The sequence below is a fragment of the Apiospora aurea genome (assembly GCF_038362705.1).
Source record: "Apiospora aurea strain CBS 24483 chromosome Unknown utg000005l_segment0_segment0, whole genome shotgun sequence".
Taxonomy (NCBI): Eukaryota; Fungi; Ascomycota; class Sordariomycetes; order Amphisphaeriales; family Apiosporaceae; genus Apiospora; species Apiospora aurea.
The window spans coordinates 256,531-271,719 of NW_027117392.1; the positions used below are offsets into that span (position 1 = coordinate 256,531).

General features: G+C 56.0%; 10 protein-coding genes across 10 annotated transcripts; 5 read left to right on the plus strand and 5 right to left on the minus strand.

Annotated features, from left to right (window-relative positions):
• Positions 1–8: 8 nt before the first annotated feature.
• Positions 9–463, minus strand: PG986_006661 (uncharacterized protein; the record flags this gene model as incomplete). Its single annotated transcript, XM_066842883.1, has 2 exons — positions 9–321; positions 423–463. The coding sequence occupies 2 exons, from the start codon at positions 461–463 to the stop codon at positions 9–11; spliced, it is 354 nt and encodes a 117-aa protein (XP_066698995.1).
• Positions 464–1,607: 1,144 nt separating this feature from the next.
• PG986_006662 (NADP-dependent oxidoreductase domain-containing protein) lies at positions 1,608–1,805 on the plus strand (the record flags this gene model as incomplete). The annotated part of the gene is made up of 1 exon (XM_066842884.1): positions 1,608–1,805. One exon carries the CDS (start codon positions 1,608–1,610, stop codon positions 1,803–1,805), a length of 198 nt encoding a protein of 65 aa, XP_066698996.1.
• Positions 1,806–2,984: 1,179 nt separating this feature from the next.
• Positions 2,985–4,995, plus strand: PG986_006663 (General amino acid permease AGP2; the record flags this gene model as incomplete). Its single annotated transcript, XM_066842885.1, has 4 exons — positions 2,985–3,325; positions 3,442–3,603; positions 3,657–4,026; positions 4,189–4,995. The coding sequence occupies 4 exons, from the start codon at positions 2,985–2,987 to the stop codon at positions 4,993–4,995; spliced, it is 1,680 nt and encodes a 559-aa protein (XP_066698997.1).
• Positions 4,996–5,194: 199 nt separating this feature from the next.
• PG986_006664 (uncharacterized protein) lies at positions 5,195–5,680 on the minus strand (the record flags this gene model as incomplete). The annotated part of the gene is made up of 1 exon (XM_066842886.1): positions 5,195–5,680. The coding sequence occupies one exon, from the start codon at positions 5,678–5,680 to the stop codon at positions 5,195–5,197; it is 486 nt and encodes a 161-aa protein (XP_066698998.1).
• A 94-nt stretch (positions 5,681–5,774) lies between these two features.
• PG986_006665 (putative aldehyde dehydrogenase) lies at positions 5,775–6,764 on the plus strand (the record flags this gene model as incomplete). The annotated part of the gene is made up of 3 exons (XM_066842887.1): positions 5,775–5,782; positions 5,955–6,213; positions 6,261–6,764. 3 exons carry the CDS (start codon positions 5,775–5,777, stop codon positions 6,762–6,764), a joined length of 771 nt encoding a protein of 256 aa, XP_066698999.1.
• Positions 6,765–6,928: 164 nt separating this feature from the next.
• PG986_006666 (amino acid permease protein) lies at positions 6,929–7,708 on the plus strand (the record flags this gene model as incomplete). Its single annotated transcript, XM_066842888.1, is given in 3 exon segments — positions 6,929–7,128; positions 7,239–7,397; positions 7,411–7,708. 3 exon segments carry the CDS (start codon positions 6,929–6,931, stop codon positions 7,706–7,708), a joined length of 657 nt encoding a protein of 218 aa, XP_066699000.1.
• A 390-nt stretch (positions 7,709–8,098) lies between these two features.
• On the minus strand, positions 8,099–9,037 carry PG986_006667 (uncharacterized protein; the record flags this gene model as incomplete). Its single annotated transcript, XM_066842889.1, has 1 exon — positions 8,099–9,037. The coding sequence occupies one exon, from the start codon at positions 9,035–9,037 to the stop codon at positions 8,099–8,101; it is 939 nt and encodes a 312-aa protein (XP_066699001.1).
• A 914-nt stretch (positions 9,038–9,951) lies between these two features.
• Positions 9,952–10,582, plus strand: PG986_006668 (uncharacterized protein; the record flags this gene model as incomplete). The annotated part of the gene is made up of 2 exons (XM_066842890.1): positions 9,952–10,057; positions 10,119–10,582. 2 exons carry the CDS (start codon positions 9,952–9,954, stop codon positions 10,580–10,582), a joined length of 570 nt encoding a protein of 189 aa, XP_066699002.1.
• Positions 10,583–10,770: 188 nt separating this feature from the next.
• PG986_006669 (uncharacterized protein) lies at positions 10,771–12,498 on the minus strand (the record flags this gene model as incomplete). Its single annotated transcript, XM_066842891.1, has 1 exon — positions 10,771–12,498. The coding sequence occupies one exon, from the start codon at positions 12,496–12,498 to the stop codon at positions 10,771–10,773; it is 1,728 nt and encodes a 575-aa protein (XP_066699003.1).
• A 501-nt stretch (positions 12,499–12,999) lies between these two features.
• PG986_006670 (cytochrome P450 monooxygenase) lies at positions 13,000–14,863 on the minus strand (the record flags this gene model as incomplete). Its single annotated transcript, XM_066842892.1, has 5 exons — positions 13,000–13,821; positions 13,893–14,059; positions 14,138–14,381; positions 14,440–14,612; positions 14,674–14,863. The coding sequence occupies 5 exons, from the start codon at positions 14,861–14,863 to the stop codon at positions 13,000–13,002; spliced, it is 1,596 nt and encodes a 531-aa protein (XP_066699004.1).
• Between the last annotated feature and the right edge of the window lie 326 nt (positions 14,864–15,189).

Here is a 15,189-nt window from a genome sequence, read left to right on the forward strand (position 1 = left end):
TAGGTCATTTAGCTCGGCGTCCTTGCCATACCATACTTCAGGTCGAACAGCAACTCTTTGGCAAAATCAAAGACGGATGTGCTGACATTGTCGGCCTTGTGGAACCCGGCGTTGTATCCAAAAGTCAGTATTCTCGAAAGGCAGATGTCCGGCTCCAGGGGAAGGAATGTAAGAGGCCAGAACAGTTTGGGATCTCTGTGCTTTGACCAGGTCCATCTGCTGCCCCCCAAGCCATGCACAAAAACTATATCGACTTTGTGTGCATTATCTGGAGTGTATATTACATTGAGGCCCATGGAACCGGATTCAATGGTCTTTGTCCTGGACAGATAATAATTGCTGGAAGTTGGCATCTTCCTTGCTGTCATAGTCGCGTCGCTGGTAATGGATGTACGCCTGTCATCAACTGAAGTTGGGCTGACAGTAGGACTGCCGAGGTCCTGGTTTGGAAGACGGTCGGCATTGTTTCCTCCATCACTCTGCTTTCTCCTCGATGTGAGCCTCTTGAACTATAACTCATTAGCTACGGGCAGTCATGATAAAGGGTGGAGCGCAGCGAACCATGATTGTATGCAAGCCTACTCGTGGGAGCTTAGAAGAGAGGGCTGCTCAGACAAAATGGGTAGTCTTCTTGATGATGCAGAGTTAAGACGATATGACACACCCTAGTCTTGATTTGTCAGTTCGCGAGTAGACGGTGAGATCACATGATGGTATGCAATCATCGGGTACCTACCTAAGGTGGCATTCTGGGCTGAGAAATGATGTTTTTGCTGATCAGGCAGAAACCTGCGTCCGCTCTCGTGTACCCTGATAAGCATCTGACATGATATGTCCTCCATTATAACTACATAATTATACTTCTGGCACCCCTACTTATCTACCGTCAGCCATATGCATTGATGTATGCGTTTATATCAGTCTGTCTTACAGGGGTCTTTGGTGAGGGGAAGGCCACATCGATATCCAATGCAATCGATTGTTCGTTGGCTATCATTTCAAACAGTGTCACCTCATTCAGGCGCTTAAATGCAGCCACACGAAAGTGTGATCCCCCATGAAGCGATTTGCTCTCCGCACTTCTCGGTGCCATAAAAACGGCAGGTTTTGTCTCTCACAACTCGCCAAGCTTCTGAAAGAGCTGTAGACGTATCTTATCCAACAGAGACGCATGGGAACACAATGGCCAACCTTTACGAGGAGATCGAAGGGGATTTCCTTCTTCATGCCGAGGTTGTATCAGGTATGAGCAGAGCCACGGCCTGATCTTCCGGACAGGGATTAAGCCAAATGCGTCCAGCCCTGCCAACAGGCACCAAGGTTATTTCAGCTGAGTCCTGGGGCCTCTCGGCCTGGACAAAACCCGCAAAAGTCACCACAAACCTTCCTGATGGCCAAGAGAGAAGGTATTTCCTGAAGGTATCAGAACCATCTTCGGCATCCTGTGTTCCACCTGATAAAGGCTGATCGATGGCATGGACTAGTGTGCAACTGGGAAACTTGCACGTATTCACATGTGGGGAGAACACTATTCGGCTGGCATCATAGCAAGCCATGTTCCCGACTTTGGCCCCAGGCCTGTCGGTAAGGGAGAATACCACGACGAGATGGGGAAGCACGTCTACTTTTACATGATGGAGTACCACGATATGGAGCAACAGAGCCCACCCGACCCAGCTGAGCTCGCAGGTCAACTAGCCGAGCTTCACTCCAAGGCAGTGTCCCCAAACGGCCTGTTTGGCTACCCTCTGGTGACTGGTCGTGGGACCCTCCATCGCTTTGCTCTCATCATGTATTTCGCTTGATCATTTCTAGCCAAGTACTTGCGCATTATTATTGACACATTCTATTTGCTGACTTCACCCCGATGTCCCATGCATACCTGGTCGATCTGGAAAACTCTCGGAATTGAATCTAACTCACGCGTCAGGGCGACAAGCTTTATGGGGGACGTTTCGGTGGATCGACTCGGTGGCGGTGGAATCGTCCCCGTCCGCCTCCTCGCACTACGGAGACAGCAGTGGGGGCAAGGGGCAACCAGATCGATGGCGGGATGGAAAAGTTGGAAAGAAACTCTGCCTGGTCTCCGGCAGCTGTGTTCTGTTTTTGCGAGAAACAGGCTTTGGTTTGCGACTTGATCGAAGAGTTCGTTCTGCAGTCGGCATTGAAGGGTGCCGAAGAAGATGTCGGTCTCAAGATTGCTGTGTCTGTAGATGGAGATTCGGCTACTAACCTAGTAGATGCTGGTGCCCGTTGCCAAGTTCTGGAGAACGGGGTATGGAGTTTGCCGAGATATGCTTGGTCGAGCTTGGTTGCGCTAGGCTAGCTTTGGCGCTTCTGTGCTGGTAGCTGGAAGCTGGAAGCTACGAAAACTCAATCGGTCTGGCAAAATTTTGGAAGTCGACACCCAGTGCCAGGTACGTCGTGCGTGCTCATTGAACCCATTGATTCATCTCCTCAATCATGATGCGTTTGGTCTCTTTGATCAATGTTGCTTTGAGGTGGTTAGCTATGCGATTCTACTACCCCCATCTCTTTTATCTACAAGTCGTCTCGTCCCAGGGCAACAGAGATAAGTGTGCGACCGGACCGCACCAATGATCTGACGCGAACACGCGCATGCAGATTGAACCGAACTGCAGCTCAGCGGGGGGAGGGCTATGGGGGGCCCAGTCCAAGACAGTCCAAGACAGTCCAAGACAGGGGTCGGCATCGAAGAACAATGGTGTCGTATCACCAAGTCTCCAGCCTCTGCTACTTTGCAGTAGCTTGCTTGCGGAATGGCGTGCTACTTGAACAAGCTTTACGAAGCTTGCTCGGTTGTTCTACCTTTTTCTCTTTAATCTACGATTTTCCCTCCGAGTTTTTGGGTTTGCTATCTGCCGTTGTCTGTACGAACGAATGAAACCCCGACATTCGACGTCCCCGAGCAGCTGTACACTCGACTTCCATGTCTTTGACTTTTTGAGTACGTCTTGATCGTTATGCCTTTTGCGCCGGTCCCGCCAGGGGCAAAAACTGCCGGCGAAAAGCAGCCCGATTCGCAGAGCGATACCGTCCACCAAGGCCTCATTGAAGTCGCCGACAATGCGGACCATCTGCAGCGCCATCTCGGCAACCGCCAGATCCAGCTGATCGCCGTGGGCGGTACTATTGGTACCGCCCTGTTCGTCTCCATTGGCGGCGGCTTGATGCAGGGCGGCCCGGGCAGCTTGTTCATCGCCTTCACTCTCTACTCGTGCTTCTTGGCATTGGTGAACAATTGCCTCGCCGAGATGGTCATCTATATGCCTGTATCCGGCAGCTTCATCCGAATGGCTTCAAAGTGCGTCAATTCCCCCGTCCGCGGCCGAGGCGCAAACTGCAACTGAGGCATTACTTCGAGTCCGGGGGCCCATTTTATCTCAACGCGCGATAAACTGACTTGGTGATCATATGTAGATGGGTCGACGACGCTTTCGGCTTCATGGCCGGCTGGAATTTCTTCCTCTATGAGGCCTGCCTCATTCCTTATGAGATTTCTGCCTTGAATCTAGTATTCACTTTCTGGAGGGACGATATTCCGCCGGCAGCAATTTGCGCTGCCTGCATTGCCTTCTACGCGTGAGCTTCTTGACTCCCTGGTAAATGTTCGGCATACTGATCTACTGTCGCAGCATCTTTAACATCATCGCGGTGAAATACTATGGCGAAGTCGAGTTCTGGCTTTCCTTCGGGAAGCTGCTGCTAATCATAATGCTTTTCTGCTTCACTTTCATTGTTATGGTGGGCGGCAACCCTCAACACGATGCCTTCGGTTTCAGGTACTGGAGAGATCCAGGATCCTTTGCCGAATACATCTCGAAAGGTGCTCTAGGTAGATTCCAAGGCTTCCTGGGCGCCTTCTTTTCAGCGGCCTTCACAGTCGTCGGGCCCGAGTACTTGGCCATGGTCGCGGGCGAAGCGGAACGACCCAGGACGTACTTGAAGAACGGGTTCAAGACCATGTATTGGCGTTTTGGTACCTTTTTCATCGGAGGAGCACTCGTACGTATTTGAGCCGTCGCACACATATTTGCTCCATTTGCAGGTCGAACGCCGACTGCCCCCTCATCACTCTTCCGCAGTCATGTACACATTTCCGGCGAAAAGGAGAATTGCCCGCCTACGGAGGGGCAACACAGTCAACATCTGCTAACCTTTTGATAGTGTGTCGGTATCATTCTACCCTACAATAACGAAAAGCTGCAGAACGCAGGCACCGGAACGGCAGATGGTTCTCCCTATGTCATTGCCATGCAGAACATGGGCATTGGCGTGTTCCCGCATATCATCAACGCCCTGATGGTAACGGCCATCTTCAGCGCCGGTAACGCTTACACGTACTGTGCGATGCGCTCTCTGTACAGCATGGCGCTCGATGGCCACGCACCGAAGATCTTCACCAAGTGCACCAAGAACGGCATTCCGATCTATTGCTTTATCCTCGTCATGGCCTTCCCGTTCCTCTCCTTCTTGCAGGTCAATAACGACACTGCGCAAGTCGTGACCTGGTTGGCCAACTTGACGGAAGCGTCCCAGCTTATCAGCTACATTGTCATGTGTGTGACGTACCTCTTCTTCTACCGTGCGCTCAAGGTCCAAGGTATCGACCGCAGCACGCTCCCCTACGTCGGGTGGTGGCAGCCGTGGTCCGGCTGGATCGGCGGTGGTTCCATGACCACGGTCGTGTGCATCTACGGCTACACGGTGTTCCTCCCCGGCCAGTGGGATCTGGGAACCTTCTTCTCGTTCTACACGATGGTCTTCGTCGCTTTCGTGACCTACTTCAGCTGGAAGCTCATCAAGCGGACCAAGATTGTCCTGCCTGCTCAGGCCGACCTTGTCTGGGACAAGCCGATCATTGATGCGTACGAGGAGTCTCTGACGGAGCCTCCGACCCGGTTTAGAGATGAAATCATGAAAATGGCCGGGATGAAGAAACAGAAACATCCCGAAACGGTCGTCGAGAGTTAACCTGAAGACGGATGCTTCGGGTTCATTAATCCAGACAAATAGAGCAATGATACAATGTTTTCCAAGTTGTCAGTAGGTCAAGGGCATCATCGCTTTGGTTCCAACAGGGCTCAGTATCACGTTTGGCCTCCAGAGATGTTGAGATGCTGATTTGATGGTATATCCATGACAATTATGTACCTAATCTATTTGACCTCTGCTAAGAACTTCTCCGCGGCCACGAGGAATTGTTCCAAATGACGAGCCGTGTTGCCAAATTGAGGTTGACGAAACCTCTGCGATCAACAGAGATGTCTTGCTGTAGCATATGGAAGAAAAAACACTCCCGGAGCACGCTCGCGTCAGGGCCGCTAGATTGAAGCCCAACGGCGCTGCTGAAGCCCGTCGCTTTCAGGCCAGAGAACCCGAACTGCGAACGCAGAACGGCGATCCTGTCACGGATGGCATCGCCGAGCGCGTTGATGCGGGCGATTTCCGGCTCGATCATGAGGTCCGTCGCCGCGGCCAGGGCCGCCGTCATGTTGAGGGTGCCGGGGTGCGCCAGCCGGCGCGAGCCCCTCGTGCCGCGAGGGTCGGGGTCGTGGCCGGGGTTGGTCTCGGGGTCGAACAGGGCCATGATGTCGGCGCGTCTCCCGAACGCGCCAAAGGGCAGGCCGCCGCCGAGGTATTTGCCGAGCGTGGTCATGTCCGGCCGGATGCCGTGGTGGCCCTGGAGGCCGTGGTAGTGCAGGCTGGAGGTGACGACCTCGTTGAAGAAGAGGACGGCCCGGGTCGCGTCGATGTCGTTGTACGTGCCGAAGACGAAGTCGTGCGACAGGGTTGGATGAAGGAGAGCAGGACTTCTTGGGCCGTCCAGGTTCCCAGTCGCTAACTTCCCTAGCAGCTGGCTTGGCGTCGATTCTGTCTCAGTTGGCCGCTAATCCGCGGCCAGTCCACGACGTTCGTGACGCTCCCATCAGGCAGGCGAGGGGCCGCCGTGCCCAGGGTGCGCTCGGCCCAGGTCCTGACGGTCTGCCCCTGTTGCGCCTGGCGCCCGGCGATACCCTCTTTCCATGTAGGACTCGTAGCGGGGTGGAGGCCCAGGCCGAGACGCTGGCCGCCATCGGGCCTATCAACACCAGCAAGGCGTACCGCGCCACGCTCGAGGGTGATGTCGTGAACGCCATTGACATCGTCCGGCTCTACGCTGGCTACGCGGACAAGCTCTTCGGCCAGGTCGTCGACGTCGACCGCGCCGCCTACACAAACTCGCCTACACAGTCAAGGAGCCCGTCGGCGTCTGCCGGCTTATCGTGTCGTGGAACTTCCCGCTCAACACGGACGTCACCAAGCTCGCGCCCGCCCTGTGCTGCGGCACCGCCGTCGTCCTGAAGCCGCCTGAGCCCACGCCGCTCTCCGTTCTCTACCTGGCGGGCGGCAAATCGCCCCTCGTCGTCTTCGCGGACGCGGACCTGGACCTGGCCGCGCAGTGGGCCCACATGGGCTTCACGTACAACCAGGGCGATCTCGACGCGGCGACGACGCGCATCCTGGTCCAGGACGGCCTCTACGACCGCTTCCTCGAGGCCCTGGTGGAGACGACGAGGAACTACCCCGTCGGCCAGCCCTTTGATGAGGAGACGTACCTGGGTCCTCTGGTGGGCAAAGACCATTACGACAGGATGCTGGGCTACATTTCGCTGGGCAAGGAGGCGCCAAGGAGGGGATCGCAAAGGGCTTCTTCGTCGGGCCGGCCGTCTTCGTCGATGTGGAGCCCTCGATGCGCATAATCCTGCTGCGAATGTAGCGTCCATCGTCCTCATCACTCCCGTCGTATTCTTCATAGCGCTACCCGTGTCCCAGGCCGTGCAGGGCGTCCCGTTCGCCTCGGCCTCCAGCGTAATTCATCGAGCACGTAAATTTCAGCGACTGGAATGAGCCCGTCGCCGTGCCCATGACCTGGTTCACCGCAGCTTGGGTCATCACTGGTTGGAACGCCGCCTCCGCCGTGGCCGAGGAAACCCACAACGCACGAAGCGTCGCCCCGCGCTTCATCGTCACGACCTACTGTCCCATGTCCATCATGGGGTCCATGGTGTGCGTGTTGCTGGCATTCTGCATCCTGGACATCGAGGCGGCGGCCCTCGGTCCCTCGTGAGTTGATCTACCTACCGTACCACCCCAGCATTGTCGACGTGGGACCCACAAGTCATGATGAAATCACCATTCATCCGTTAATAACGACCCCTACTGCCTAAATATAGGGGGTCACCAGCCTTCGCCCTCCTGATCCAGCGCCGGGGCCGCACCGCCGGCGTGGCCTTTTCCCTGCTAGCCTTCCTCAACACCGCCATCGGCGGCGGCGCCGCCCCCGTCACCGTGTCGTGCCAGACGGCCGCGTTCGCGCGCGACGGCGGGCTGCTGTACAATGCGCAGCAATATGCCGGTGCGCACGTGCATGCTCCTGACCGACGGCGGCATACTGATGCTGTGTCTGGCCTCCTCGCCTGTGGCCTCGGGCACCATCTACTCACTCGCATTCATCGCCGTCATGGTCCTGTACGCGCTGCCCATGGCCTTCCGCATCCCGGGCGCGGGCGAGGGCGGGCGTCGCTGGGTGCCGGGCCCGTGGGACTACTGCCGGCTCAGCGTCCCGATCCACGTCGCCGGGCTGGTGACGGTGCTGTACATGACCACGGAAGGTGTCGATACTATTGATGGAGTACGGCCTTGAAATACTGATGTTGAGTAGATGGCGGAGAGCATCATGACCACTGTTCTGCAGATTTCTTTCTATTGCATACCAAATATGATTAAGAGGAAGCGTCCCAATCTTTGATCTTGTTATTTTTTCTAGCGTAACAACACGGCGGCAGGTTACTTTCCGCCACCGGCTCCAAGACTGTCTTCTTACGTCAAATCTCGTGGTTCTGCGCGGTGTCTAACTATGAGTAAACAAACAGTAAGGTGACTCGATCTAATATGAACACCAAAAGCATAAACAATTTCCTCCTCTCCCGACGGGTTTGCGAAGACAACCGCTCTATAAAATATTTCCCCCAATACTCCCCTCGTGACAATCTCTTCAGAAACGATGCAAAGAATAATATTTGCTCTCCCGACTCTAGCTCAACGCCAGTGCTTCGCTGAGATATCGAAGCAGCATCTTCTTTGCCATGGCCTTGTAGATGCCGAACAGCATCCAGCTGATCTTCCACAGCGAGCCCGACAAGCGGGCCAAATCCCCGACACTACACTTAACCGAGTGGGGGCCAAACCCCTTGTAAGCCAAAGCGTTCTCGATGACCCTCTGTGCCCTCTCCAACTCGTCAATGATCGGCCCCAGCTCAGGGTCGCGATCCTGGTAGCCGCCGTCGTATCGCTGCGCCACGAAGGTGCCGGGGATCGGATTCATGGCGTAGCACTCGATCTTCCACGCCATGGTGCCTTGTGTCCAGAAGGGGCAGATTCGGCGGATGAACTGCGCCGAGTGCCACAGTGCGGTCTTAACATACCACTCGAAGCTGGTATAAAGCAGCCAATCCTGATACCAGCCGAGGGCACAGACGAAGTGGAACACCGTCTTCTCGAACACATCCGAGAACGATAGGCCTTGATCCCCCGCGGAGGCAGGTGGATGCGATTGTGAGCCGCCAGATCGAGGAGGAGGGTGTCTTCGGTTCAACAAGTCCCGTACCTCGAAGCCCTTGGTGCCAAGGATCTCGTGTATCGACCGCTGGCGTGGGGATAGGACGAAGCTATGGACCAGGAACCTGAGGAACAGCCATCTAAAGGGCTTTTTGACCAAGGGCGGTCTCTTCAGGCCGCGGGAGGGCTCGTCGATGGAAGTCGGTTGCCGGTGCGGCTTGTCGATCGACAGGTCCATGTCGCAGTCATATTCGAACCGTTCGGCGCGGATGCGCTGGCGCAGCCATCGGCAACGGGTGAACGGGTGGCGCAGCCAAGATGGGATCGACGGCTTAGACGGCCGCTTCTTGCTCGGGAGGGCGCCTCGGCGGGAGAATGGCCAGAAGGAGGGCCACAGGGAGGAGCAGAAGGGCATCTCGCAAGTGTTGCGGCTGCGAGGGGCGTCCCACAGAGTGGTGTGAAGATGGAGTGACAGCAATGTCGTTCGACAGCGGGCTTGTATCTTTCGGTCTGGTCTCCGGTTTGGTGGGCCTCACTGGTCGCTCAACCGTTGGACTGGGAATGAGCAGGTTGTAAAAGCCACGCACCAGCACGCCCGCGCGGTTGTATTTGTTGGGCATACCAATGGTGATGAGCGATTTCTCGCATCGGTTCCCAAGCGAATGTTGCAAGCTGCTGCCATGCTTCTGGGAAGGAATGGCCCCATATATCGGTATCGTGGGCAAATACGGCAGTCTCAACCTCGCACTTTCTGGCGTATTGGTTAGTGTGAAGCTTGAGGGTTATACTTGATGGAGTTGGAACATGGCCGTTGGAACGTTCTCGAGAGGTTGGGTGGCATATTCGTTCGCCCCTACCTTCCGGCAAGCCATTAGAACAAAGTTGAAACGGAATCAACAAGTACCTGGGTAGCATGCCTCCAACTACTGCATCTTTGTACGTAGAAAAAGGCTTCATGCATTGGAAACCGCAACTGGGTTCCCGGTGCCTGCCCAAGGTACCGCAAAAGGAAAATTTCCCGTGTTGTTTCCACATGGCTTGGTCTATAGAGATATACTTTAGGTTGTAAGTGGTTTGGGATTTTGGCCCGCGATGCACCTTGACTAAGCTCGCTATATCGCAACTTCCATATTTTGAATGACATTGACACCAACTGCACTGCGCTCGCTCCTCAGACTCTCAGGCCGTGGACTGGAAGTGAGTCATTATCACGTGAGCAAAGATTGAGTCAGCACAAAGAAGCCGAACCTCAGCTACAATGACGATTACAATTTAGCGCATTAAACCCAGTCAATAAGGTCGAGTTGGAAGTACTCGAGGCCGCAAGCAATGTCGGGAGTGACTGATTTGTCAGTGTCCAAGCGCATACGCCCTTACCTGGAGAGGTCCGAGGAGGACCAACGGCCGGTGGTGTTGATGACCTGCGGGATCGCCGGTACGCCTTTGTCACCCAAGGCTACTGCTATCTGAACTCTCCTATGGCTAAGAATGCGCAGGTTCGGGGAAGACTACCCTAGCCAAGGCCGTCGTCGCAGAGCTGCCCCAGTTCACTCGTCTGTCAGGCGACGAAATCATCCACGAGCGGCACGGGCTTTACGGAGTGGACTACCCAGCCGACGATGCTCTGTACCAGCAGTACCAGGAAGAAAACGACGCTGCCATCCTGCAACGATTCCACAGCCTGCTCGAGCAAGGCAGAGACGTCGTCCTCGATCGGTCCTTCTACGCAAAGGAGGACCGAGACGAATTCAAGCAGATCGTCGACGAGCACGGGGGCCGCTGGGTCCTCGTTTTCTTCAAGGCCGCAGACAAGGAGACGCTGTGGGCGAGGATCCGCCACCGGAGTGCGCAGCCCAAGGAGGCGAACTCTGCGCTCGATATCTCTCGCGAGACGTTCGAGATGTATTGGGAAGGGTTCGAAGACCCTCATGGGGAAGGGGAGGTTGTTGTTGAGATCTGACTACCTACGATAGCCAAAGTGATGTTTGTGCTAATGAGTTAATGGTTTTTGCTTGTTTGTACTGGGGAGGGAAGCATCTTTTTCGTGCGAAACAGGAAGTGGAAACGCTCTATGGTCTAAATCATGTCCTCACATGCTCGCTCTCATAATCGTCATGTCGTCCCTTGCAATACAACCCATATCTGACTTCACCTTTTCATTCTCGAGGCAGGCATTCCTACGATAGCCGCTAGCCAATCCCGTGGCCCGCTGCTCGAGTGGGACTTGGAGCTGCTTGAATGGTGTCTAGAGCGGCTTGAGTGGTGCTCGTGGTCCCCCGAGCCGGCGCTGACCCGTCCGGGGCTTCGGGCCTTGCGGTGGTGTTTGCCATGCATTTCGTCTTTGTATCCGGGGACCCTAAGGTCGCTTTCCCCGCGGAAGTCTAGAGCGATGCAGTGGCGGTGGTCGCTGTGCGTGGCGGGGTGTGGCCGGCTGTACTCGGTCCAAGCATGGGATAACGGAGGCCTGTGGGAATGCTGCTTGGGAAGCCGAGGAGCGCTTGGGCGAGGGCAAACATGGCCCAACGCTATGTCTACCTGGATACTACAATGAGCGCATGGTTCGACCTGCAGATAAGTCACGCCGCTCGAGTGCGAGCTTTCCGTCTCGTCTCGGCTCTGGTCAGCGAGCGTATGCCTTCGCCGCCTCCGCCGCCTTGGCTTCTCCTCGTCTGCCGGTTCCACGCGGGAGTAGTCTACCTCTTGTTGTTGCCGATACGCGGGTTCGGTTCTTGTCGGACTGGCGTGGCATCGAGTCGAGCCCGAATAGAGATCATTGTCGTATCTTGGATCCTCGTAATCGAACCGTGGCGTCGAACCATCGGCCAGGTCTTCTTGAGAAACCCAATACGTCTCGGGCTCATACACGACCGACCTGGAGCGTGTCTCGCGCGAGACTGGTCGTTGACGGCGATACTCTTCTTCTTCTTCTTCCTCCTCCTCCTCCTCCTCCACCACCTCTTCTTCTGGTATTTCCTGGTAAATCAACGGGTCTTGACTCTCAAGGTAATCAAACACATTGACAGTCGCCGTCCGTGGCGTCGTGGGTTCGGGGCTCGTCCTTCTCGAAGTGCAGGATGCACCTCCATCTTCGCCTGAATCCTCGCCTGCAACCTCATCTGGAACCCCATCTGCATATTCTTCTGCATCTTCGTCAGCATACCCTTCAGCATACTCGTCGGAGTACTCGTCTGCAATCTCATATGCATGATCTGCATCTTCGTCTGCATACTTGCCTGTGTCTTCGCCTGCATACTCGTCTGCGTCCTCGTCACCAGTCACCTCGCCCAGGGCACCGTCCTCGTCCGATGAATAGTCGGTCTCGGCGATGGTGGTGCCGTCGTCCTCGGAGCTAGACTCCGTATCATCTCTCCGACACTCCCCGAAAGAGACCAGCCCGGTATCCTTGCGGCAATTGTGGCAGTTACACACAGACTCGGTTCTCGCCAGGCTCTCGCAGCTGGGTGACGCCTGAAGCGCCGCCGCCGCTTTCCGCTCCCTCAGCGCCAGGTAGAGCGAGCGCTCGAAACGCACATCAACTCTCTTGCCACAGACGGGACACCTGCTTCTGGGACTCCCTATGTTGGGTTCGGTGCAGGACAAGCAGCATCTGTGACCGCAGGAGATGTCGCAGGGAACGTCGTCTACCGACCCGTCGGGGACTCGAGGCGTCTGTTTCTGCCGGAGGCACCGGTGGCACCTGTACGACTCCCGCTTCGCCTTCGCCTTGGTCTTCGCGGCCGCGGCCGCGGTGGTCGCAGCACGACACGACTCCCTCTTCACCCTCGCGGTCTCGACTGCGGTCGCGGTTGCGGTCGCGGCGCGGTGGTAATCGACATTGAGGCTCGAGGAGCTCGCAAAGGCGTTGTGGGACCTCATTGCGCTTGGGAGGGGGCGCTCTCACGACAAGAGCTGGCGGCGTATTCGAAAGGTCAGGTCATGAGAGACGGGCCAATCTGCTAGGATTTGTTTTTTTGTCTCTTTTTACTCTAGAATTAGAAACATCTCGGATGTGTTGGGTCGGCTTGGAATTTTAAGGGGTGGGATATGGATAGCGGACAAAGAGCCCGCCCCCTGAACTGTTGGTTCAGTAGATGACAAACATGACAAAAGCGGAGGTTCCTTCATTCTTTATTCTTCGTTCTTCATTCTCCAATGAGAGGTTCTTTGTTATTGCACAAAACAAACTTTTCTTCTCCCGTGTTCTTTCAGGCTTTAGTTTTCTTCGTTTCTTGGCGATGGTGGTTTGGGGAAACTCCGACGATGAAGGTTCGCATTGACTTCTCAGGCCGCCTCCTGCACAAGCCCGCAGGAGACTGTAGAACGAACGACATTTACTATGGAACAGAGGATCGAAAATAAGGATCAGGATCAGAACTGTCATCCCCATGCGACACACACAACCTTGCAATCCCGAAATCCGAATCCGGCCCGCAGGTCATCATCAACCCCTGTTGTCGTCGCGTTTCCGCAGCCGGCATGTGAGCCCCCGTCCACGCGGTAGAACCAGCGCGACACCGCCCTCCAATCCTCCGTGGGATCGATAAGCTCCATCTCGTACCGCGTGAGCAGGGTCGCAATAACCTTGTACATCTCCATCTGGCTCAGGTGCCGCCCGAGGCAGATCCGCGACCCGGCCCCGAAGGTCAGGTCTGATGCGTTCCACAGCCGCATGCGCTCCTGGTACTTGTCGCTCGTCTCGCCGTCTTGCTGGAGCCAGCGGTCGGGGATGAACTCGTCGGCGTCGGCGCCGAAGACGGCCTTGTTGCGGCCGAGGACGTAGGGGTTCATGCCGACGGTGGTCCCGCCGGGCACGACGCTCCCGTCGGGCAGGGCCAGGCCGGAATCGGGCACGATCCGCTCCACGGTCATGCATACGGGAGGATGGAATCGCATGGCCTCGCGGGCGGCCGCGTCCAGGTAGGGGATCGATTTGGCGGACGCGTAGGAAGGCGCTTTGGTCGGGTCGAGTCCCGCCGCCAGAACGTCGGCATTGAGCCGCTGCCACACCCGAGGGGATCGCAGGCAGTAGTAGAAGAGCACCTTCAAGACGTGGGCCGTGGTGTCGGCCCCGGCGACCACGTTGAGCAGGAGGTAGGCGATGATGGTCGTGCTGTCGACCACCTCCGGATGCGACGTCTGGGAGTCGATGAAGTACTGCAGGAAATCGGGGTTCTGGGGTTGGAAGTTCGCGTCTTCCCCCTGAGGCGCGGGAACAACGATTCGGCGGAGATGCGCGTCGCGTTCGCTAGGTTGGGAGGTCCGATGTGCACGAGGGGGTTCTTGTCCAGCCAGCGGTCGAGCCAGGGGATCTGTCCGACAATGCCCATGTAGTCCTGGGCGCGGTCCCCGATGTTCTGGGAGCCGTCAAAGTCGCAGCCGTTGTCCATGTATCCCCAGCGTTTGCTAAAGGTCACGGCGCTTATGAAGTCCCACGCAACTGTGTATGGAAGGTTGAGAGCCAGGTGTCAGTGATATTGACCGACCGAGTCTATCTGTGGAGATGACCACGACTTACAGTGCTTTAGCCACTCGTCAAGGGGGCAAGGGTGGCCCGGCTGGATGAAGCGCTTCTCCAGATGCCCACAGAAATCCTCAAGGACCTCGTCCATCAGGGGCTCCGTAGCCAAGACGCTCGAGGTCGAATAGTGCCGCACAATCGGCTTCTTGAGGATGGCGTGCTCGGCCGGGTCGGTCTCACTGAAAAGGTTGTACAGGATCTTACCATCTACGATGGTACTGTTGACATTGTAGAAGTTCGACTGCAGCTATATAAGCATGACCCATGCCAGATTCCGGGAGGGGCAGTGAGCCGCTCACCTTTTTCCATTTTCCGTCGGTGCTATACACTGTCCGTATCAAGGAAGGAATGTCCAACTCTAGCAGGTTCGGCCCGGTCCGGATAACTGGTCCGTACTTCTCATGGAGTTTCTTGATAGTGGGCGCATGCTGCCCAGATAGCGCAAGGCAAAACCTCCAGGCCTTTGTCCAGCCTATATCCCCCGTGATTATCAGTATAAAATAGGGGGTGTGGAAGTAGGTATAATTTCCTACCCGCTAAGATTGGTCCACGGTACTTTCGCAGCGGCGACAGTTGGTAAGCGACAAGGCGCCACACTATTGTGAGAAGCGCCGATGCGAAGGTGATGGCCAAGACTTTAGACTTCTCGTCTTGACCGAAGATGGCCAGAAGATGGCCGTAGGGCAAATTCCATGGCGCGGCAGTGGAACTGTTGTGAGCCATCGGAGATGGATTCATTTGAGCTCGTGCGTCCGTTAACTATAGGGGCAATGTTTTGAAGCCGACTCAAGAGAATGCAGAAATGACGAGACAACCAAATCTGCCCCGAAGCCTAATGATGAGCCCTCTCTAATATATTGGATGAGGGCAAAGTCCCTGCAGGGCCCGAGCAGAGCCGCCAGATAGCAAGCTACTCCTCATTGGGGGAGATATGCCCCGGGAATGGCACAAACTAAACCTACGCGAAGCCAGCCCGTTCTCTCCAATACAACGCTGCAAAATCCCGTCTCCAATAACCCAATAGCAACTGCAGGAGCCAACACCGGGTT